This window comes from Mastacembelus armatus, chromosome 24 (assembly GCF_900324485.2).
Source record: "Mastacembelus armatus chromosome 24, fMasArm1.2, whole genome shotgun sequence".
Taxonomy (NCBI): Eukaryota; Metazoa; Chordata; class Actinopteri; order Synbranchiformes; family Mastacembelidae; genus Mastacembelus; species Mastacembelus armatus.
In genome coordinates this window covers 873,259-896,890 of record NC_046656.1, presented here as the reverse complement: position 1 = coordinate 896,890, position 23,632 = coordinate 873,259, and the positions used below count along the sequence as shown (strand labels likewise).

Sequence of the window (23,632 nt, the reverse complement as noted above, 5' to 3'; positions counted from 1 at the left end):
TTTTCTCCTGTTTTGTTTTAGGAGTTTCCAGGCTGACGACCTGTGATTTTGTGTTGTTTCTTTGGATTAGGTATTATAGGGCTATTTAGCGTTTTTGTTATTTGTCATTTGTTCGATTGATATCGTAGGGCTAAGTCTAGCGTTTTTGTTTGACCGCGTTACACTCCGGTAACCCCAAGGCTGGGGCGTAACATAGATTTGGGGGCTCATCCGTCGCGTTTTTTGTGCCGTTCATAGATTTGGGGGCTCGTCCGTCGTTTTTTTGTGTGTACTTCTCTATACTTGTCTGTTCGGCAGTTTTTTCTTTTTGTGGTGGTGGCAGCATGGAGTTTAAATTAGAGGATTTCACTATGAATCCTACTTTAGATAAGTTGGATAGGTGCCGCAAGGCCGATTTGGTGCTAATCGCCAACTTTTTTGACGTGCATGTACCATTAAAGGGTAAGGACCTCCCAGTCCAAGCTGGACGAACAACAGAGGAGCTAGAACTCACTCTACGGATTCGGGAGGTGGAACTGCAGAACAAAAGGTTGAAGGTGGAAGCCATGCACCTTAAGGTAAGGGTTCTGGAGTTGGAGCAGGGAGCTGCTTTAGCTGCCAGTCCCTCCTTTCAGTCACCTATTTCACGACCCCACGAAGGCTTTGATGTCAGTAGGCACATTGCATTAGTACCACCTTTTAGAGAGTCTGAAGTAGACTCTTATTTCAGTGCATTTGAGCGTATAGCTGCCACCTTGAATTGGCCAAAAAACGTATGGTCTCTTTTGCTACAATGCAAATTTGTTGGGAAAGCCCAAGAAGTGTGTGCGTCACTATCTATTTACGATAGTTTGGACTATGACCAAGTTAAAACCACAGTCCTCCGTGCGTATGAGTTAGTGCCAGGGGCTTATAGACAAAAATTTAGAAACTGTGAAAAAACTGCTACACAGACATATGTAGAGTTTGCACGAGAGAAGGGCGTTCTCTTTGATAAATGGTGTCAGGCTAGTAAGGTTAAAACCTTAGACAATCTACGTGAGCTTATTTTAATGGAAGAATTCAAAAATCGGTTACCAGAGAAAATTGTGCTTTATTTGAACGAACAAAAAGTCACATATCTGGATAATGCTGCTGTCATGGCTGACGAGTTTGCACTAACGCATAAGAGCGTTTTGTTTCCCCAGTCCAGCATGAGCTAAGCTCAGTTGAGAGGAAAAATCCCTCTCCAAAAGTTTTCCGACGTACATTCCCAGTCATCGCTGAAAAACGCAAGTGCTTCTACTGCCATGAGCAGGGTCACCTCATTGCTGTGTGTCCCATTCTGAAGAAAAAAGAGCAGAATAAAACTTTCAAATCTGCTAAGTCATCATCTCCAGTGGCTCTTATACAAACCCCGCCACCTACCCTGCCACCTGTGGGCATGGTTGGAAATAACAAAGTGGATAATGCATTTAAGCCGTTTGTTACACAAGGGTTTGTTTCTTTGGAAAATGAGTCAGTCCAAATTCCAATTACTATCCTGAGAGATACTGGTGCAAAACAGTCTGTGTTACGTAAAGACGTACTACATTTCTCGGCCCAGTCTTACTGCGGGTCCGACATTTTGATGTGGGGAGTGGAAATGAATGTTGTACGTGCCCCATTACACTTTGTTCAACTGTCATCCCAATTTATGTCCGGCAAATGTAAAGTTGCCATTAGAGAAAAATTGCCAATCGAAGGGATAGATCTTATCCTTGGGAATGATTTAGCCGGCAGACAAGTGTTCCCGTCACCGGAAGTGATCGAAAGTCCGATCGCTTCCGTAACTGTTTCAGATTACTCTGTGTTAAACTCACCTGTAGTATTTCCCATGTGTGCTGTAACCCGTGCTCAGGCACGAAAGTTTGGAAATTTGGTGGATCTAAGTGATTCTTTTATAAGCACTTCTGATCCGCCAAGTCTACCTACAAAATGTGAAAAAGAAGAATCTGTGTGTGTTGAACTACAACCTGATGACAAAACATTGTCTCTGTCGGTGGACAGAGAACAGCTAATTAAGGCACAACAAGCTGATGTTACGTTGTCTTCCTGTATGTCATTGTTACAAAGTCAACAATGTAATCGAGGTGTGTCGTACCTTATGAATGACGGTGTGTTGATGCGACGTTGGACTCCGAGCTCTGGTGATGTACATGACTCTGTTTGTCAGGTAGTAGTGCCCAAACCATTTCGTTTCCAAATTCTGACCCTAGCACATGATCACAGTATGGCAGGACATTTGGGAATACGAAAGACATACAGTTCTATTCTTCGTTACTTCTTCTGGCCAGGACTCAAGTCCGATGTGGTAAAATTCTGTCGTTCCTGTCATACGTGTCAAGTCTCCGGTAAGCCCAACCAGGTAATTCCTGTTGCCCCATTAAAACCAATTCCTGTAATTGGGGAACCATTTGAACACGTCATTATTGACTGTGTTGGTCCGTTGCCAAAAACCAAATCCGGAAATCAATACATCCTTACGATAATGTGTGCTGCCACTCGATACCCCAAGGCAGTGCCACTCCGAACATTAAAAGCTTGTGCCATAGTCAAGGCACTTGTGAGATTTTTCACCACATTTGGCTTGCCCAAGTATATTCAGAGTGATCAAGGTTCTAACTTCATGTCGAAGGTTTTCGCTCAGATCATGGCAGAGCTCGAAGTCACACACCGCACGTCTGGTGCGTATCGCCCCAAGAGTCAGGGTGCACTGGAAAGGTTTCATCAAACATTGAAAAGTATGTTACGAAAGTTTTGCTCCGAGTCAAGTCGAGAGTGGAAGAGGTTTGGAGGAAAACTCCACAATCGTGTTACGCTCCGGCAACCCCTAGGCTGGGGCGTAACAGATTTACCATCTCCACACCTAGGCTTATCAGACCACATCTCTATAGACCTGACTCCATCCTCCAGACCTCTGATCTGCAGAACAAGACCAACTGTCAAAACGGTCCAAGTCTGGAATGAGGAATCTACTTCACGCCTGCAGGACTGTTTTGAAAATACAGACTGGGATTTGTTTGTGAGCACAGATCTGGAAGAATATAGCTCATTCGTTCTAGCATATATAGTCTTCTGCACTGACACTGTGTTAACGACCAAGACCAGAATGGTGTACCTAAATCAAAAACCATGGTTTGATAGGAATGTACACTCATTACTGAAAGTGAGGAACGCTACCTACAGGTCAGGGGACAGGCTGGCTTACAGAAATGCTCGGAGAGATCTCAAGGAGGGCATTAAAGCAGCAAAACACAGATATCAGCAACGCATTGAGGGCCATTTTGAAGATAACAACCCCCGCAGTATGTGGAAAGGCATCAAATCCCTAACGGACTATAAAAACAGCCCCTCGTTGTCCAGCCATGATGCCACGCTTCCTGACACCCTGAACCAGTTCTTTGCACGCTTTGATGGTCACTCCAACAGCATGGAAATCCAGACAGCACCATCACCCATAGAGGAGCCGGTACCTGTCTTCGAACGCCATCAGGTGAGATCCACGCTGAGGAAGATCAATGTCAACAAAGCAGCAGGACCAGACAAGGTCCCAGACCGCACGCTGAAGTCATGTGCTGACCAACTGGCGGGGGTGTTCACCAACATCTTCAACAATCTGTCTCTGCAGCAGGCTGCAGTCCCAACATGCCTCAAATCAACTACCATTATTCCTGTGCCCAAAAAACAGTCAGTAAAATGTCTGAATGACTATCGCCCGGTCACTCTGACACCAATTATCATGAAGTGATTCGACAGACTTGTTCTTTCACGCATCAAAGCCAACATCCCTGCTGACCTGGACAGCCTGCAGTTTGCTTACTGCAGGAACAGAACAACAGGGATGCAGTCTCAATCACACTTCACACCAGCCTTACTCATCTGGAGCATCCCAATACATATGTTAGGATGCTATTTGTAGACTTCAGTTCGGCATTTAACACCATTGTGCCATACAAACTTGTAAACAAGCTGAATGACCTGGGACTAACCACCACACTTTGCTCATGGATTCTGGATTTCCTCACTAACAGGCCACAGAAGGTCAGGGTGGGCAACCTTACATCATCTGTTATCACTATTAACACAGGAGTACCACAGGGCTGCGTTCTTAGTCCAGCTCTTTTCACCCTATTCACACACGACTGCAAACATCCACTCCTCTTTCAACACCATAGTGAAGTTTGCTGATGACACCACAATAGTGGGAAGGATATCAGACAACGAGTCTCACTACAGAGAGGATGGTCAACACCTAATCAAATGGTGTGTAAACAACGATCTGGTTCTGAACACTGCCAAAACAAAGGAGATCGTTGTAGATTACAGGAGAGTCAAGAAAACAACACCACCACCCCTCCACATAAATGGTGAGGAAGTTGAGAGGGTGAATGACATCAAATTCCTGGGTCTACACATAACAAAAGATCTCACATGGACCATTAATACATCCCACTTAGTGAAGAAAGCACAACAGAGACTTTTCTTCCTAAGAAAACTCAAAAAAGCAAATGTGCCAACCCAGCTCTTAGTAAATTTTTACAGGAGCACAATAGAGAGCATCCTCTGTCACTGCATCACAGTGTGGTACTCCAGCTGCACTGCAGAAAACCGCTGAGCTCTGACCCGGACCGTCAAAACTGCCCAAAGGATCATAGGAACCAAACTCCCGAACCTCGATACGGTCTATGCTAGCCGTCTACAGAAGCGAGCTAGCATCATGCATCATCAGGACCCAACTCATCCAGGACACAGACTTTTTGTACCCCTCCCATCAGGGAAAAGATATAGGGCAATCAGAACCCGCACAAACAGACTAAAGAACACCTTTGACAATAAAGTCTCTTTATCTTAATGGTAGGACTCTGGGAGTGTCTTCTATCCGTGACAGATGAGGCTTGAGGAATTGAATGTGGTCCTTACTGTGTAGTTAATATATTGCATCCACAGGTTTTCCATCACCCATGACAGAGACCATTTGTAGGAATATGGGTCCAGCAAATATGCAGGTCCAGTGATACTATTTGTCAGTCTGGTATTGATGGTGAGCTGCTGAGTGATCTGCTGATCTTGCCATAACTCATGTCTCATCCACATGATTGTTATAATCACAGTGAAGAGAATAATGTGCCTAACTTGATCTTCAGGTTAGACTCCTTTTTGCTGAGTGGATGTATTTGTGCATGATTCTCCATTGTTGGGCACCAGATGTCACCTTTGTCACCTTCCTGTATTCACCTTTCTTGTCGGGCCTGCCCAATCAGGATTTATCCCCCCTCACCGAGGTGAACAATTCAGGTGACAAATTTGACTTTGTGCCTTGTTGATCGTCTTCCACAGCAGATGTTTCTTCATCCAGCTGGGGTATGTCTGGTTGTTGTCTGGTGTTGAATTCCTCTTACAGTGGCTGGAGTGCACCCATGAATTACATCCCTCCACCTTTACTGCTGTGTTCGTAATCAGCAGCACCTGATGTGGTGACTCGTCTCTGCTTTCAGTGTTTCCTCCAGTGGTCCTTGATGAGCACGTAGTTACCTGGTTTGAGATCATGCAGTGTGGTATCTGCAAGTCTAGACAGAGCTGCTTTCATCTGTGGATGAAGGGCTGAAACAGAGGCAGAAAGCTTTGCACAACAGTCTAACATCACATCTTCATGACTTCCACTCATTAGAGCTAGTTTGTTTGGACTAAGTCCTACACTAGGAGGTCTCCCAAAAATGATTTCAAATGGACATTTTCAAATGTGCATTTTTTGTTATTGTACGCATGTAGAATAGCACCAGTGGTAGTGCTTGGATCCATGTCAAACCTGTTTCTTCACAGCATTTTGATAATTTGCTCGAGTATACCATTCTGTCGTTCTATTGGACCTGCACTCTGTCGATGATAAGAGCAATGGTATTTGAAATCGAACCCAAAGTAGTCAGACAAATCTTTAAACACTTTGTTGGCAAACCCAGGACCACTGTCACTGCTGATCTTCTTTGGAATACAGCACCGTACAATGATGTCTCTGATTAGGGCTTTTGCTACTGTGGATGCATCCTGTTGGAAGAAGGAAAAACCTCTACCCACTTGCTGAACATGCAGACCATAGTCAAGCAATATTTCTTATTCTGGCATGTTGACAGTTCAATAAAATCAGTCATCCAGTTTTGAATAGGGCCATCAGGTGGGGGATAGTTTTGCAATGGCATTCTAATGGCACCAGAGGCATTATGTGCTGCACAGATTATACATCATTTGCAGTACTCAGCTGCATATGTTCAAAAACCCCTGGTGTACCAGTGGGTATTAACCTTCTGGGGTCGACGAACGCGCCGGCGCGTTTTGACGCATCTTTTTCTGATAAGGCCGAAACAAACTTAAATTACTCCGTCAATTCTGATCGTACAGATAAAAGAAGTATATCATTCAAATCTGTAAAGGGTCTAGTTTTAGTGGTATACCATCATAATAACAACAAAATGTTGTGCTTTTTTTAAATAAAGAAAGCCGACAGGGTGCGCTCTCGGACTTTTCTGTCTCTGTCATTTCTCTTCACAGACGCGTAAATAAAACAACCAGAATCTCAGCGAATACTTGGCTCATAAAAATAAGAATTATATGGCTAGAAAGCTTGAAACGTTTTCTTTTACGTGAAACAATTCAAGTCAAAAACAAATCATCACTTTTGATTTAATCCGTATGAACGTAAGGAGAAGTCCGTTTTTTCCTGTCTCACCTCATTACAGGTAATGCGGTCCCGCCTTGTACACTGTCCACTGTTCACATGTAAATAATCTCAGGTGAACCAGGTAAATATGTGCACACCCCCGAGAAATGACACAAAATATCAAACTTCATCATAGAATTTACTCACTTTTTCGGCGCGTTTGGATGATGGCGCGTTACGCACGTGAAGCGGCGCTCCTTACATTCCACACAGAGACAAATAGTTTAGCTTGTCCTCAGAGTAAAAACACTGATTTTAACTCAAATGAGGATCATTTGGCTCCTCATTGTGTTGTAATGTGCTGCACTAATCCGTCCCATCTACATTGACTGAAAGGCTCATTATGCGCGTCTTTGTCTGGTCGTTCAGTGCGTCTTTTGTCTTCTCAGGTAAATCACATGACTATTCATCCTCAGACACACCCTCTTGCATATGGCCTTTCTGGACAAAAAGTGTCTTAGAAAATTTAAATCAGTGTATTGTTTACTGTGAATGTGTGAACAAGATGACATTCACAGCACTCTGAAGTAAACACTTTAGCCTACAACATGCTGGTCTCCAAAGTCTTGTGAACCAATGTTCTGTTTGTGTTTTATGGTCTTATTACAGTGAGTAAAAAATTGTAGTTTTTCACTAACCATGCATAACCACTTTTTTCTCAAAAACACAATAATGTATAAACTTGCTGCTCACATATTATTGTAGCCAATTTTGTGCTGATTACAGTGTTATTAGACTTTAGACATTAATATGTTTAAAAGACACTGAAAAAAGCACAAATGTCAGGACATGTCAAAATTTGTCCAGGCCCCAAAAACCCCCTCAGACCCCAGAGGGTTAACGTATGTGCACATCCTTCCTTTGGATGCATGATCTTTACCATGAGCAAGCTTTGCATAGAGATGAAAATAACCTTTAGGTAAACAAGGTTTGTGTCTGGGCCACATCCCTTTTTGCAATTTTGCACCAGTTTCTCCACAAATCTTTTTTCAGATATGCTTGCTATTGACTGCATGGTTGACAAGTCAGCCTGTGGGTTGAGTTCCTGTGAAAGAGAAAGTTGAGTGAGGTGAAACATGTGACCCGTCGTGGCTGCAGCTTTTGCAGCGGCGTCTGCTGCTGAGTTTCCTGTAGAAATGGGATCTTTTTTGTTAGTGTGAGCTTCACATTTCTTAACTGAGATTTATTTAGGCAACAGGATGACATCCAACAGAGTTGCAACAAGAGCATGATGTGCAATGGGTGTTCCAGCTGATGTGAGGAAGCCCCTCTGTCTCCAGAGACAACCGTAATCATGGACAACACCAAAAGCATAATGTGAGTCAGTGTAAATGTTTACTGTTTTGTCTTTGGCCAATTTACAGGCTTCAGTAAGAACAATTAGTTCAGCAGCCTGTGCAGACAGATGAGAAGGCAATTTACCACTAGAAATAACAGTATATTTTGTGACAACTGCAAGCCCGACTTGGTTTTGAAATCACGGGAAGCAGAGCTATCACCAAATAACTCCATCTCTGCATTCAAGATTGGTGTGCCCCCAAGAACAGGTCTGGGAGTACAGATATTTTCCAAAACCTCAGTGCAGTTATGAGCATCTCCATTATTTTCTATGGGAAGAACAGTGATTTTAGGCATTTCAAGCCAAATAGTGTGAAGTGTGCAGTTTTTCTGTGTGCACAATATGTGTGCGACAGCATGCGGAACATCAATGTCAGATCAGAATATCACGTGATTCTAGAACTGCTTTCTCTGCTGCAGCTTTCATTGGATCCATCTTTGACGAAAAATAAGCAAAACGTCGTAATTTACTGCTGTGAGGATGACATAACACAGAAGTCATGTAACTGTCCTTCTGGTCAACACACTGAGTGAAAGTTCAATTCAATTCAATTCAATTTTATTTGTATAGTGCCAAATCACAATACAATCATCTCAAGGCACTTTACAAAAAACAAAAAAACCAATAAATCCCTTATGAGCAGCACTTGGTGACAGTGGAGAGTAAAAACTCCCTTTAATAGAAGAAAAAACTCCATCAGAACCAGGCTCTGTTTGGGCGGCCACCTGCCTCGACTGGTTGGGGTGAGTGGATAGAGGAGAAAGAAAAGAACAGCAAGAATAAACAACAAATAGACACTGCACGTTGGTGGGGCCAGTAACTGCACATCAGCAATATACAGCTCCAGGACCAGGGACACCTGCAGAAGGCACAGAGATAGAGAGGACAGAGAGAGAGGGAGAGAGCACAAACTAGGGGAGAGAGAGAGCACAAGGTTAGTGACATTCAGTGGTGGAATATACAGGGGTTGGACAATGAAACTGAAACACTGGCCAATTTGGTGTTGGAGGTTTCATGGCTAAATTTGACCAGCCTGGTGGCCAATCTTCATTGATTGCACATTCCACCAGTAAGAGCAAAGTGTGAAGGTTTAATTAGCAGAGTAATAGCACAGTTTTGCTTAAAATATTGCAATGCACACAACATTATGGGTGACATATCAGTGTTCAACAGAGGACAAATTGTTGGTGCACGTCTCTGTGACCAAGACAGCAAGTCTCTCTGATGTATCAAGAGCCACGGTATCCAGGGTAATGTCAGTATACCACCAAGGACGAATCACATCCAACAGGAGTAACTGTGGACGCAAGAGGAAGCTGTCTGAAAGGGATGTCCGGGTGCTAACCCAGATTGTATCCAAAAAACATAAAACCACAGCTGCCCAACTCACTGCAGAATTAAATGTGCACATCAACTCTCCTGTTTCCAAAAAAACTGTTCGTCTGGAGCTGCACAGGGTCAATATACAAGGCCGGGCTACTATAGCCAAACCTTTGGTCACCAGGCGTTTCAGTTTCATATTCCAACCCCTGTACATGTGAGGTGGCAGGAGAGGAAGAGAGGGGAAGGGAAAGGAAGGGGGGTTGGGGTTAGGGTAGGGGAGCTCAGTGCACCGATGGTTCTCGGGCAGTCTAGGCCTATAGCAGCATAACTAAGGGATGGTTCAGGGTTGCCTGAAGCCAGCCCTAACTATACGCTTTGTCAAAGAGGAAGGTTTTAAGTCTAGCCTTAAAAGTACAGAGAGTGTCTGCCTGAACCCAGACTGGGAGTTGGTTCCACAAGAGAGGAGCTTGATAGCTAAAGGCTCTGCCTCCCATTCTGCTTTTGGAAACTCTGGGAACCACAAGTAGACCTGCACTCTGAGAGCGAAGTGCTCTATTGGGATAATATGGTACTATGAGGTCTTTAAGGTATGAAGGAGCTTGATCATGAAGGGATTTGTATGTGAGGAGAAGGATTTTAAATTCAATTCTGTATTTTACAGGGAGCCAATGAAGAGCTAATGTAGGAGAAATATGATCTCTCTTACTAGTTCCTGTCAGGACTCTGGCATACAACACATACAGAACATTGGTTCACAAGACTTTTGAGAACTGGATTTTGTAGCCAAAAGTGTTTGCTTCAGAGTGATGTGAAAGTCATCTTGTTCACTCATTCACAGAAAACAATACACTGATTAAAATTTTCTAAGACACTTTTTGTTTAGAAAAGACATGCAGGAAGGTGTGTCTGATCATGAATAATCATCACCCGCATAATGAGCCTTTCAGTCAGGAATGTGGTTGAGAGAGAATTACTGCAATTCACATGCCATTGTTTGTCATCTGAGTTGTGATTTTCCTCTGAGGACAAAGTAAACTCTTCATCTCTGTCCAGAACTATCCAAAATGCTTCTTCACCTGCGTAGTGTGCCATCATCCAAACGCACAGAAAAAGTGAGTAAATTCTATGATGAAGCTTAATGTTTTACGCCATTTCTCGGGGGCGTGCACATAATTACCTGGCTCACCTCAGATAATTTCCATATGAACAGTGCGCTCAGGTGGGATCACATTAGTTATGAGGTAAGACTCCTTGCCGCTCCTTACTTTCATACAGATTACATAAAAAGAGATGATTTGTTTTCAACTTGTTTTCATTTAAAAGAAGACATTTCAAGCTTTCTGTAAATATATTTCTCATGTCTTTGAGGCAAGTATTTGCTGAGGTTCAGGTTGTTTTATTTACGTGTCTGTGAAGAGAGATGAGAAACAGAGAAGACAGAGAGTGCTCACAAGCCCTGTCTGCTTCCTTTATTTTACAAAAGCACAGAGTTTTGTTGTTATGAGTGTATACAACTAAAACTAGACCCTTTACAGATTCAAATGATATATTGCTTTTATCTGTACGATCAAAACTGACAGAGTATTTTAAGTTTGTTTCAACGCTATCAGGAGAAGATGCCACAAAACGCGCAGCTGCGTTTGTCGACCCCAGAGAGTTAATTTTTTTTGTTTGGATGGATGGCACTTTAATAAGCAAGACTTCATGTCCATAGAATGATAAATAGCTTGGATTACCAGTATTTGAAATGCCTTTACTTCTAGTTCAAACACTGAAAACATTTAAATATTTGTTGTGTATATTTGGGCTTTAGTTAATCAAAAGCAATTCCTCCTGCATCTCATATAACAATGCCAGTGATTCAAGATTCAAGATTCCTTTATTGTCATTGCAGTACATTAAAATTAGGTAGAAATCCTTGGTGTGACAAATAACATCACAAAAAAATTGGAACAGTATTAATTTAAAATGCAGGATCTAATAAAACTGAATATATACAACAATGCGACAGTGTGATAAAATGATACAATATGATACAGTGGCACAGCTGAGGTAAGGTATCACCCATCTGGATGTTCTGTGGACTGCAGTAACTTTAAGTACAAGTAGTTCAATGGAATGTAAAACGAATAGTGCATTAAAGCAGATAAAATATATTAAACAAATGCAATAGTGCATTCGAAATGTGAAACAGTAATACATGAGTACAGTTGAAATGTAAACATGAGGGATGAGATTTGAAAAATATTACATCTATTACATCTATGTTATGTTTTTTAGTATTGTGGTCAAGAAAGATCAAGTCTGCGTGGATCGATTGGTAGTGTTCAGTTCACAAATGGCTCTGGGGTAGAAATTGTTTTTGAGTCTGTTTGTCCGTGATGTGATAAACCTGAAATGTCTATCAGAGGGCAACCAGTCAAACAGCTGATGTCCAGGGTGGGATGGGTTTTTCAGTATGTTGGCTGCCCTACTGAGGCATTGAGAGCTGAAAAAGACTCCAGAGAGGGCAGCCGGCAGCCGATGATCTTCTGGGCTTTGTTGATGATTTTCTGAAGAGCTCTCCTGTCCGCTGCTGAGCAGCTGGCATACCACACAGACCTGCAGTATGTCAGAACGCTTTCGATGGAGCAGTGATAGAAGAACACCAGCAGTTTCTCTTGCAAGTGGCTCTGCTTGAGGATTCTAAAAAACTCCAAAAGGGAGAGCGTGAAGCCGCAGTGTCTGTGCGCGCTGCCATGTTCCATATCTTAGATCTAGCCTTAAAAGTTTCAGGTAGATGATCCACAATACTGCAGCTCATTGTCATTCCTTTAGACTGAGTGCTGTGACAGTGATCAGTCAGGTCAGTGCCCTGGTATCTAATCTAGATGAGTTAACTTTTCAGAGTTGCCCATGTTGTTTTACAATCCCTATCTGTGACCAGCTTGCCTTCAGTTGAGCCTTCCAGGTGCTTTTGCCACTGACAACACCTCTCTCAGTTCAACCCCAAACCTGAAATCCCTAGCCCACTACTATGATTAAGTGTCATCTGGATGAGCTTTCTTAACTTGCTGCCGTAGTGATAAGCAGAAGAAAATAGACAAATGGATGGATTTTATGTTAGGGGGAAGGAGAGAAGTACAATTCAATTAAATTCAATTCAATTTTATTTGTATAGCGCCAAATCACAATACAAATCATCTCAAGGCACTTTACAAAAACTAAAACTAAAAACCCAACAATTCCCTTATGAGCAAGCACTTGGCGACAGTGGAGAGGAAAAACTCCCTTTAACGGAAGAAAAAGCCTCCAGCAGAACCGGGCTCAGTTTGGGCGGCCATCTGCCTCGACCGGTTGGGGTGAGTGGATAGAGCAGAGAGAAAAGAACAGAAACAATAAACAACAAATAGACACTGCAGGTTGGTGGGACCAGTAACTGCACATCAGCGATATACAGCCCCAGGACCAGGGACACCTGCAGAAGGTACAGAGAGAGAGGGAGAGAGCACAAACTAGGGGAGAGAGAGAGAGCACAAGGTTAGTAACATTCAGTGGTGGAATAACAGAGTCTAGCCTTAAAAGTACAGAGAGTGTCTGCCTCGTGAACTGAGACTGGGAGCTGGTTCCACAGGAGAGGAGCTTGATAGCTAAAGGCTCTGCCTCCCATTCTGCTTTTGAGAACTCTGGGAACCACAAGTAGGCCTGCACTCTGAGAGCGAAGTGGTCTATTGGGATAATATGGTACTATGAGGTCTTTAAGGTATGAAGGAGCTTGATTATGAAGGGATTTGTATGTGAGAAGAAGGATTTTAAATTCTATTCTATATTTTACAGGGAGCCAATGAAGAGAAGCCAATATAGGAGAAATATGATCTCTCTTGCTAGTTCCTGTCAGGACTCTGGCTGCGGCATTCTGGATTAATTGGAGGCTTTTTATGGAGATATTGGGACATCCAGATAGTAATGAGTTACAGTAATCTAGCCTTGAGGTAACAAATGCATGGACTAGTTTTTCTGCATAATTTTGAGACAGGATCTTCCTAATTTTGGAAATGTTGGTGAAAGAATGCAGTTCTAGAGATTTGTTTTATGTGTGAGTTAACTAAGTCAACCTTAAGTTGACTAAAATGTGAGCAGGTCCATACCTAAAGTACAGATGTCTAACATTGTGTTTCACTGTCTTCTCCAGAGTCAGAGGCCCAGCAGCAGGCTCTGGCAGCAGTGGAGGCAGTGGTTCAGGGCCTTTCCACAGAGGAGCAGCTGGAGCTCAGAAATCAGCTGGACCAGGTACTGAGCTGTGTTGCCTCACTGCGCTCAGAGGTGGCTGAGCTGAGAGGCGGACTGCAGGATATTGCCCTGCAGATCATCCAGGATGTCAAGTGAGTCATGATGTGGCAAGCTGTGTAGAATCTGCATTATTCAACCTTAATATATGAGTAATCCCATCATGACGGAACAGTATTCCATTCCATTCAATTTTATCTCTAAGGGAGCACCTGGCCACCAGCCACCCTGTGAGGGAAGCTCATTTCAGTCGCTTATATCCGACATCTTGTCCTTTCGGTCATGACTCAAAGCTCATGACCACAGGTGAGAGTAGAAATATAGATTAACAGGTAAATCGAGAGCTATGCCTTTCGGCACAGCTCCTTCTTTACCAAAATGGATTGGTGCATCGGCAGCAGTAATGCGATTGATGGTACTGTTCTGTCCTTCCTTCACTTGTGAACAAGATCCCAAGATACTTGAACTCCTCCACCTGAGGCACGATCTCTCCCATGGCCTTGGACTTGGAGGTGCTGATTCTCATCCCAGCCACTTCACACTCGGTTGCAAATCGCCACAGTGCACGCTGAAGGTCCTGGCTAGATGAAGCCCACAGGACAACATCATCTGCAAAAAGCAGAGATGGATACCTGTGGACCCCGAACTGACCCCCCCCCCCGGGCCCTGGCTGCGCCTAGAAATTCTGTCCGAACAGAACTTAACTGGTGACAAAGGACAGCCCTGGAGCTGAGGTTCGATTATCAGACTCCCCCACCTTCCTTGGGACCTGTTGAAGCTCTCCCAGAGGCAGAGTTTGGAGACCTCTCTGACAGAGGGTTTGGCCAAACATTCCCAACAGGCCCTCACAATACATTTAGGTCTGCTGTGTCTGTTCAGCTTCTTCCTCCGCCAGTGGATCCAACTCACCACCAGGTGGCCACCATCAGTTGACAGCTCTGCCCCACTCTTCATCTGAGTGTCCAAGACATACGGCCGAAGATCAGATGACACAACCCCAAAGTCGATCATCGACCTCCGGCCTAGGGTGTCATGGTGCCATGTGCACTGATGGACACCCTTATGCTTGAACATGGACAAGCTGTGGCTAGCACAGAAGTCCAACAACAGAACACCACTTGGGTTCAGATCGGGGAGGCTGTTCCTCCCAATCACACCTCTTCAGATTTCACTGTCGCTGCCCAAGTGAGCATTGAAGTCCCCAGTTGGAGCACCTTCCAGTACCCTTCCGAGGGATTCCAAGACGGCCAGGCACTTTGTACTCCTGCTCGGCCTATAGACCAAAACAACAGTAAGAGACCTGTCCCTGACCTGAAGGCGCAGGAAAGCGACCCTGTCATTCATCAGGGAAAACTCTCAACACCTGGTGGCTGAGCTGGGTAGCTCTGAGCAAGCCCACACCAGCTCACCGCCTCTTGCCATGGGCATTTCCAGAGTAGAAGAGAGTCTAGCCCTTCTCAAGGTGTTGGGTTCTAGAGCCCTGGCTGTGCATGGAGGTGAGCCCGACTATTTCTAGTCAGTACCGCTCAACCTCCCGCACAAGCTCAGGCTCCTTCCTCCCCAGCGAGGTGACATTCCATGTCCCTAGAGTCAGTTTTAGCATCCAGGGATGGGGTCGTCGGGGCCCCTACCTTCGACTACTGTCTGATCCACAATACGCTGTCCCCTTATGGATCCTCCTGCGGGTGGTGGGTCCACAGAAGGGTAGCCCCATGTTTCCATTTCGGGCTTTGCCCGGCTAAGCCCCATGGGGGGAGACCCAGCCACTAGGCACTCGTCTTTGACACCTGCTGTGGGCCTGGCTCCAGGGTGTCATGGTCCTTGTTGTTCTTTTCTTCATAAGGGACTTTTTGAACCACTCTTGGTCTGGTTCGTCACCTAGGATCTTGCCATGGGAGACCTTACTAGAGGCATATAGTCCCTGACAACATAGCTCCTAAGATCATTTGGACACTCAAACCCTTCAACCACGGTAGTAAGGTGGCGGTTCAGGGAGGGGTACAGTGAGGTCAAAGTGATTTTTTTCTTTAGAATCTATTTTTTAAGAAACTGAAAACTGTGAAGGGAATGCTTGTCCTCAGATGGTTCTTTTGACATATTCAGCCAGGAAATTGTCTTTTTTTGCAGTCTGCAGATATCTGAAGTTTGACAATACAGACTGGGGACCCAGACGCAGGGACTCAGTCTAAAACACCTCTCTGCAGTGTACTTAGAGCCATCACCGACATCAAACCACATAGAGATTGTGTCTGCCCCTTGAACATATAAATCTTATAAATCAGAAGTTATCAGAAGAGTAGTTAAAAAACCTAATAAAAAAATAGCCGCAAGCGGCGATGATCGGCCCTCGCCTCGAGCGGACCGCCTCCCCCGGCGCGCCGCCCCCGCGAGCGAACCGCGTCCCCCAGCGATCCGCGTCCACGAACGAACCGCCTCCCCCAGCGAACGGCCTCCCCGAACGAAACGCCTCCCCAAGCGCCCCCGCCCTCCGAACCGACCGTCCCCCAAAAACCGGCGGCCCCCCCAAAACCCCTCCCCCGAGGAGACCGCACCTCCCCAAGTAGACCACGTCATTCAGCGGACCCCCGCGGAGGTCCGTGCCAAATTCGGTACAGTTCCGACAAAGTAAGTGCAAGTACATAGGGGGCGCCATCCGCCCCCCCCCCACACCCCCCCAAGTAGACCATGCCCTTTACTGGACCCCCACGGAGGTCTGTGCCAAATCTGGTACCGTTCTGACAAAAGCTGGACAAAGTAAGTGCAACTGCATAGGGGGCGCCATCCGCCCCCCCCACACCCCCCCGGGTACACCATGTCCTCTCCTGGAGCCCCACGGAGGTCTGTGCCAAATTTCATACAGTTCTGACAAAGTAAGTGCAAGTACATAGGGGGCGCTATTCGCACCCTCCCACACCTCCCCCAAACAGACCACATGATTTAGTGGACCATCACAGAGGTCTGTGCCAAATCTGGTACCGTTCTGACAAAAGCTGGACAAAGTAAGTGCAACTGCATAGGGGGCGCCATCCGCCCCCCCCACACCCCCCCAAGTAGACCACGTCCTCTCCTGGAGCCCCACGGAGGTCTGTGCCAAATTTCATACAGTTCTGACAAAGTAAGTGCAAGTACATAGGGGGCGCTATTCGCACCCTCCCACACCTCCCCCAAACAGACCACATGATTTAGTGGACCATCGCGGAGGTCTGTGCCAAATTTGGTACAGTTCTGACAAAGTAAGTGCAAGTACCTAGGGGGCGCTATTGCATCTATAGTGATTTTCTTAAGTCACATGGGTTCAGGCCAGTGGGCTCTACAATTCATCAATTGGTCCGATTGAAATCCGACCATGCGTTTCTGAGTTATCACAATTTGAAGATAGCAAAACATAGGTCAACTTCTGGGGTCCGGCAAAGGAAATCCGTAAAAGTTAGCAAAAAAATTTGGATAACTTTAGCTGCCCCACATGTCTAGATGATGCTGACCAAGAATCAGCTCATTCGGTCAAAAGCCCTAGGACAAGTTCGCTCAAGTACGAGGTGTGCGAAACTGGACATTTTGCAAAATTCCCATTGGAAATTAATGGCGAGATTTCGTCATCGCCAAGGCAAAAGCATTGAAAATAGGGCATGGGTCCGATTGGCTTTTATGATCAGGATGCCCTAAAGGATGTCTGTGCCAAATTTGGTGCAATTCTGACAAAGTAAGTGGTTTTGTTTGAATGGCAATGTTCAAATCGTTATACAGGGGGCGCTATAGGGCCTATTTCGATTTTGTTTAATCAGATGGGTCCAGGGCAGCAGGGACTACAATTCATCAATTGGTCCGATTCAAATCCGACCATGCGTGTGAGAGTTATTACAAGTTGAAGAAACGGCGGCGAGCCAGAAATCGTACGTCGGCTGGGAGGCGGCGTCAAACGAAAACCGTGAAAGCGAGCGAAAAAATTTGGATAACTTTTGCAGCCCCATGGGTCTAGGTGATGCTGACCAAAAATGAGCTCAATCGGTGAAAAGCCCTAGGACGAGTTCGAAAGAATGCGAGGGCAGCAAAAAACGGCGAACTCAATGACCTTTAGATAAACTCCAGGCTGGTGGACTTCCTGTTTGTCATACGAGCTTGACATGATAAGCTTTTTTGCTTGCCCCGAAAGGAAGAAGAGGCGTGCCGAGTTTGGTGAGTGTGCGATGAAAAAAATGTGGGTCGGCCTCCCATAGGCCCAATGTATTTCGACTTTTCTCGGGGGCGCTGTAGAGCCATTGTTTTAAGGTCGTGTGTGAAACCTTTAAAAAACAAAATTTTTTCACGATTCTGACTTGGGTGCAAATTTTCGTGCGTTTTCAAATATGTTCAGGGGGTCAAATTAAGGGTTTTTACGCAGAAGAAGAAAAAGAATAATAATAAATATAGCCGCAAGCGGCGATGATCGGCCCTCGCCTCGAGCGGACCGCCTCCCCCGGCGCGCCGCCCCCGCGAGCGAACCGCGTCCCCCAGCGAGCCGCGTCCACGAACGAACCGCCTCCCCCAGCGAACGGCCTCCCCGAACGAAACGCCTCCCCAAGCGCCCCCGCCCTCCGAATCGACCGTCCCCCAAAAACCGGCGGCCCCCCAAAACCCCTCCCCCTTGGAGACCGCACCTCCCCAAGTAGACCACGTCATTCAACGGACCCCCGCGGAGGTCCGTGCCAAATTCGGTGCAGTTCCGACAAAGTAAGTGCAAGAACATAGGGGGCGCCGTCCGCTGCCCCCCCACACCCCCCCAAGTAGACCACATCCTCTCCCGGAGCCCCACGGACGTCCGTGCCAAATTTGATACAGTTCTGACAAAGTAAGTGCAACCGCATAGGGGGCGCTATCCGCCCCCCCCCACACCCCCCCAAGTAGACCACGTCCTTTACTGGACCCCCACGGAGGTCTGTGCCAAATCTGGTACCGTTCTGACAAAAGCTGGACATTTTGCAAAATTCCCATAGGAAACGAATGGCGAGATCCGGTCACCGCCAAGGCAACCACATGCAAAATAGGGCACGGGTCTGATCGGCTTTTAGGATCAGGACGCCCTAAAGGGCGTGCGTGCCAAATCTGGTACAATTCTGACAAAGTAAATGGTTTGGTTTGAATGGCAATTTTCAAATCGTTATACAGGGGGCGCTATAGGGCCTATTTCGATTCAGTTTAATCAGGTGGGTCCAGGGCGGCGGGGACTACAATTCATCAATTGGTCCGATCCCAATCCGACCATGCGTGTGAGAGTTATTACAAGTTGAAGAACTGGCGGCGAGCCAAAAGCCTAGGCCAAATTGCCGCGCCCGCCAAAGGAAAACCGTAATACTTATTCAAAGAATTTGGATAACTTTTGCAGCCCCATGGGTCTAGGTGACGCCGGCCAAAGATGAGCTTGATCGGTCAAAAGCCCAAGGAGGAGTTCGAAAGAATACGAGGTGAGCAAAATCAACGAACTCAATGACCTCCAGATAAACCCCCAGCTGGTGGACTTCCTGTTGGTCACACGACCTGGACACGATAAGCTTTTTTGCTTGGCCTGACACGAAGAAGAGATGTGCCAGGTTTGGCGACCGTGTGATGAAAAAAGTGTCACATGACCTCCCATAGGCCCAATGTATTTCGACCTCTGTCGGGGGCGCCGCAGAGCCATTCTTTTGAGGTCGTTTATTAAACCCATAAAATATCAAATTTTTACACGATTGTGAGGGGGGTGCAAATTTTGGTGAGTTTTCACACACGTTCAGGGGGTCAAATTTGAGGGAGTTGCGGAACGTGAAGAATAATAACGAACAAAAAAAAAAAAAAAATATAGCCGCAAGCGGCGATGATCGGCCCTCGCCTCGAGCGGACCGCCTCCCCCGGCGTGCTGCCCCCGCGAGCGAACCGCTTCCCCCAGTGAGCCGCGTCCACGAACGAACGGCCTCCCCGAACGAAACACCTCCCCAAGCGCCCCCGCCCTCCGAACCGACCGTCCCCCAAAAAACGGCGCCCCCCCAAAACCGCTCCCCCTTGGAGACCGCACCTCCCCAAGTATATCATGTCATTCAGGGGACCCCCACGGAGGTCCGTGCCAAATTCGGTACAGTTCCGACAAAGTAAGTGCAAGTACATAGGGGGCGCCATCCGCCCCCCCCAAACCCCCCCAAGTAGACCACGTCCTCTCCTGGAGCCCCACGGAGGTCTGTGCCAAATTTGATACAGTTCTGACAAAGTAAGTGCAACCGCATAGGGGGCGCCATCCGCCCCCCCCCCACACCCCCCCAAGTAGACCACGTCCTTTATTGGACCTCCACGGATGTCTGTGCCAAATCTGGTACCGTTCTGACAAAAGCTGGACAAAGTAAGTGCAACTGCATAGGGGGCGCTATCCGCCCCCCCCCCCACCCCCCCAAGTAGACCATGTCCTTTACTGGACCCCCACAGATGTCTGTGGCAAATCTGGTACCGTTCTGACAAAAGCTGGACATTTTGCAAAATTCCCATAGGAAACGAATGGCGAGATCCGGTCACCGCCAAGGCAACCACATGCAAAATAGGGCACGGGTCCGATCGGCTTTTAGGATCAGGACGCCCTAAAGGACGTGTGTGCCAAATCTGGTACAATTCTGACAAAGTAAATGGTTTGGTTTGAATGGCAATATTCAAATCGTTATACAGGGGGCGCTATAGGGCCTATTTCGATTCAGTTTAATCAGATGGGTCCAGGGCGGCAGGGACTACAATTCATCAATTGGTCCGATTCCAATCCGACCATGCGTGTGAGAGTTATTACATGTTGAAGAACTGGCGGCGAGCCAAAAGCCTAGGCCAAATTGCCGCGCCCGCCAAAGGAAAACCGTAATACTTATTCAAAGAATTTGGATAACTTTTGCAGCCCCATGGGTCTAGGTGACGCCGGCCAAAGATGAGCTCGATCGGTCAAAAGCCCAAGGAGCAGTTCGAAAGAATACGAGGTGAGCAAAATCAACGAACTCAATGACCTCCAGATAAACCCCCAGCTGGTGGACTTCCTGTCGGTCACACGACCTGGACACAATAAGCTTTCTTGCTTGGCCTATCATGAAGAATAAACATGCCAAAGCTGGTGACTGTACGATGAAAAAAGTGTCACATGACCTCCCATAGGCCCAATGTATTTCGACCTCTGTCGGGGGCGCCGCAGAGCCATTCTTTTGAGGTCGTTTATGAAACCCATAAAATATCAAATTTTCACGCGATTGTGAGTGGGGTGCAAATTTTGGTGAGTTTTCACACACGTTCAGGGGGTCAAATGTGAGGTTGAATCGGTAAAAATAGAATAATAAAAAAAAAAATAAAAAATAATAATAATAATAAATATAGCCGCAAGCGGCGATGATCGGCCCTCGCCTCGAGCGGACCGCCTCCCCCGGCGCGGCGCCCCCGCGAGCGAACCGCGTCCCCCAGCGAGCCGCGTCCACGAACGAACCGCCTCCCCCAGCGAACGGCCTCCACGAACGAAAAGCCTCCCCAAGCGCCCCCGCCCTCCGAACCGACCGTCCCCAAAAAAACGGCGGCCCCCCCAAAACCCCTCCCCCTTGGAGACCGCACCTCCCCAAGTAGATCACGTCATTCAGGGGACCCCCACGGAGGTCCGTGCCAAATTCGGTACAGTTCCGACAAAGTAAGTGCAAGTACATAGGGGGCGCCATCCGCCCCCCCCACACCCCCCCAAGTAGACCACGTCCTCTCCTGGAGCCCCACGGAGGTCTGTGCCAAATTCGATACAGTTCTGACAAATTAAGTGCAACTGCATAGGGGGCGCCATCCGCCCCCCCCCCCACCCCCCCAAGTAGACCATGTCCTTTACTGGACCTCCACGGAGGTCTGTGCCAAATCTGGTACCGTTCTGACAAAAGCTGGACAAAGTAAGTGCAACTGCATAGGGGGCGCTATCCGCCCCCCCCACACCCCCCCCAAGTAGACCACGTCCTTTACTGGACCCCCACGGATGTCTGTGCCAAATCTGGTACCGTTCTGACAAAAGCTGGACATTTTGCAAAATTCCCATAGGAAACGAATGGCGAGATCCGGTCACCGCCAAGGCAACCACATGCAAAATAGGGCATGGGTCCAATCGGCTTTTAGGATCAGGACGCCCTAAAGGGCGTGTGTGCCAAATCTGGTACAATTCTGACAAAGTAAATGGTTTGGTTTGAATGGCAATTTTCAAATCGTTATACAGGGGGCGCTATAGGGCCTATTTCGATTCAGTTTAATCAGATGGGTCCAGGGCGGCGGGGAGTACAATTCATCAATTGGTCCGATTCCAATCCGACCATGCGCGTGAGAGTTATTACAAGTTGAAGAACTGGCGGCGAGCCAAAAACCTAGGCCAACTTGCAGTGCCCGCCAAAGGAAAACGGTAATACTTATTCAAAGAATTTGGATAACTTTTGCAGCCCCATGGGTCTAGGTGACGCCGGCCAAAGATGAGCTCGATCGGTCAAAAGCCCAAGGAGGAGTTCGAAAGAATACGAGGTGAGCAAAATCAACGAACTCAATGACCTCGAGATAAACCCCCAGCTGGTGGACTTCCTGTCGGTCACACGACCTGGACACGATAAGCTTTCTTGCTTGGCCTATCATGAAGAATAAACATGCCAAAGCTGGTGACTGTACAATGAAAAAAGTGTCACATGACCTCCCATAGGCCCAATGTATCTCGACCTCTGTCGGGGGCGCCGCAGAGCCATTCTTTTGAGGTCGTTTATGAAACCCATAAAATATCAAATTTTCACGCGATTCTGAGGGGGGTGCAAAGTTTGGTGAGTTTTCACACACGTTCAGGGGGTCAAATTTGAGGTTGAATCGGTAAAAATAGAATAATAAAAAAAAAAAAAATAATAATCCTAACGATTTCCAGGCCCACGGCCGCGCGGCAGCGACACACTATACATTTTCGGAAAGGTCTAACGCCCAGTAACGTCATGGTGGGGTGTGGGGAGACGGTAGAGGAAGCCAGAAACCGCCCCCCCCGCTTATTCGTCCCTTGCCCATTGAGCGATTATAATAGTCCCTGCGCTGGGACCTCGGTCCTTGCTCGGGCCTAATAATCCTAACGATTTCCAGGCCCACGGCCGCGCGGCAGCGACACACTATACATTTTCGGAAAGGTCTAACGCCCAGTAACGTCATGGTGGGGTGTGGGGAGACGGTAGAGGAAGCCAGAAACCGCCCCCCCCGCTTATTCGTCCCTTGCCCATTGAGCAATTATAATAGTCCCTGCGCTGGGACCTCGGTCCTTGCTCGGGCCTAAATATAGCCGCAAGCGGCGATGATCGGCCCTCGCCTCGAGCGGACCGCCTCCCCCGGCGCGGCGCCCCCGCGAGCGAACCGCGTCCACGAACGAACCGCCTCCCCCAGCGAACGGCCTCCCCGAACGAAACGCCTCCCCAAGCGCCCCCGCCCTCTAAATCGACCATCCCCCAAAAACTGGCGGACCCCCCAAAACCCGCACCTCCCCAAGTAGACCACGTCATTCAGCGGACCCCCACGGAGGTCTGTGCCAAATTCGGTACAGTTCCGGCAAAGTACATGCAAGTACATAGGGGGCGCTATCCGCACCCCCCCACACCCCCCCAAATAGACCACGTCATTCAGTAGACCCCCACGGAGGTCTGTGTCAAATTTGATACAGTTCTGACAAAGTAAGTGCAACTGCATAGGGGGCGCTATCCGCCCCACCCCCACACCCCCCTAAGTAGACCATGTCCTTTACTGGACCCCCACGGATGTCTGTGCCAAATCTGGTACCGTTCTGACAAAAGCTGGACATTTTGCAAAATTCCCATTGGAAACGAATGGCGAGATCCGGTCATCGCCAAGGCAACCACATGCAAAATAGGGCACGGGTCCAATGGGCTTTTAGGATCAGGACGCCCTAAAGGACGTGTGTGCCAAATCTGGTGCAATTCTGACAAAGTAAATGGTTTGGTTTGAATGGCAATTTTCAAATCATTATACAGGGG

General features: G+C 47.1%; 1 protein-coding gene across 2 annotated transcripts in view; it reads left to right on the top strand.

The window, feature by feature from the left end:
* The window catches only part of rmdn3 (regulator of microtubule dynamics 3), a 43,632-nt gene that overhangs the window by 2,296 nt on the left and 17,704 nt on the right, over window positions 1-23,632 (top strand). For both annotated transcript variants that reach the window (XM_026319053.1, XM_026319052.1), the window contains exon 2: window positions 13,546-13,735. In XM_026319053.1, the coding sequence (XP_026174838.1) occupies window positions 13,546-13,735 (190 nt within the window). The remainder of the gene's footprint in view (window positions 1-13,545; window positions 13,736-23,632) is intronic.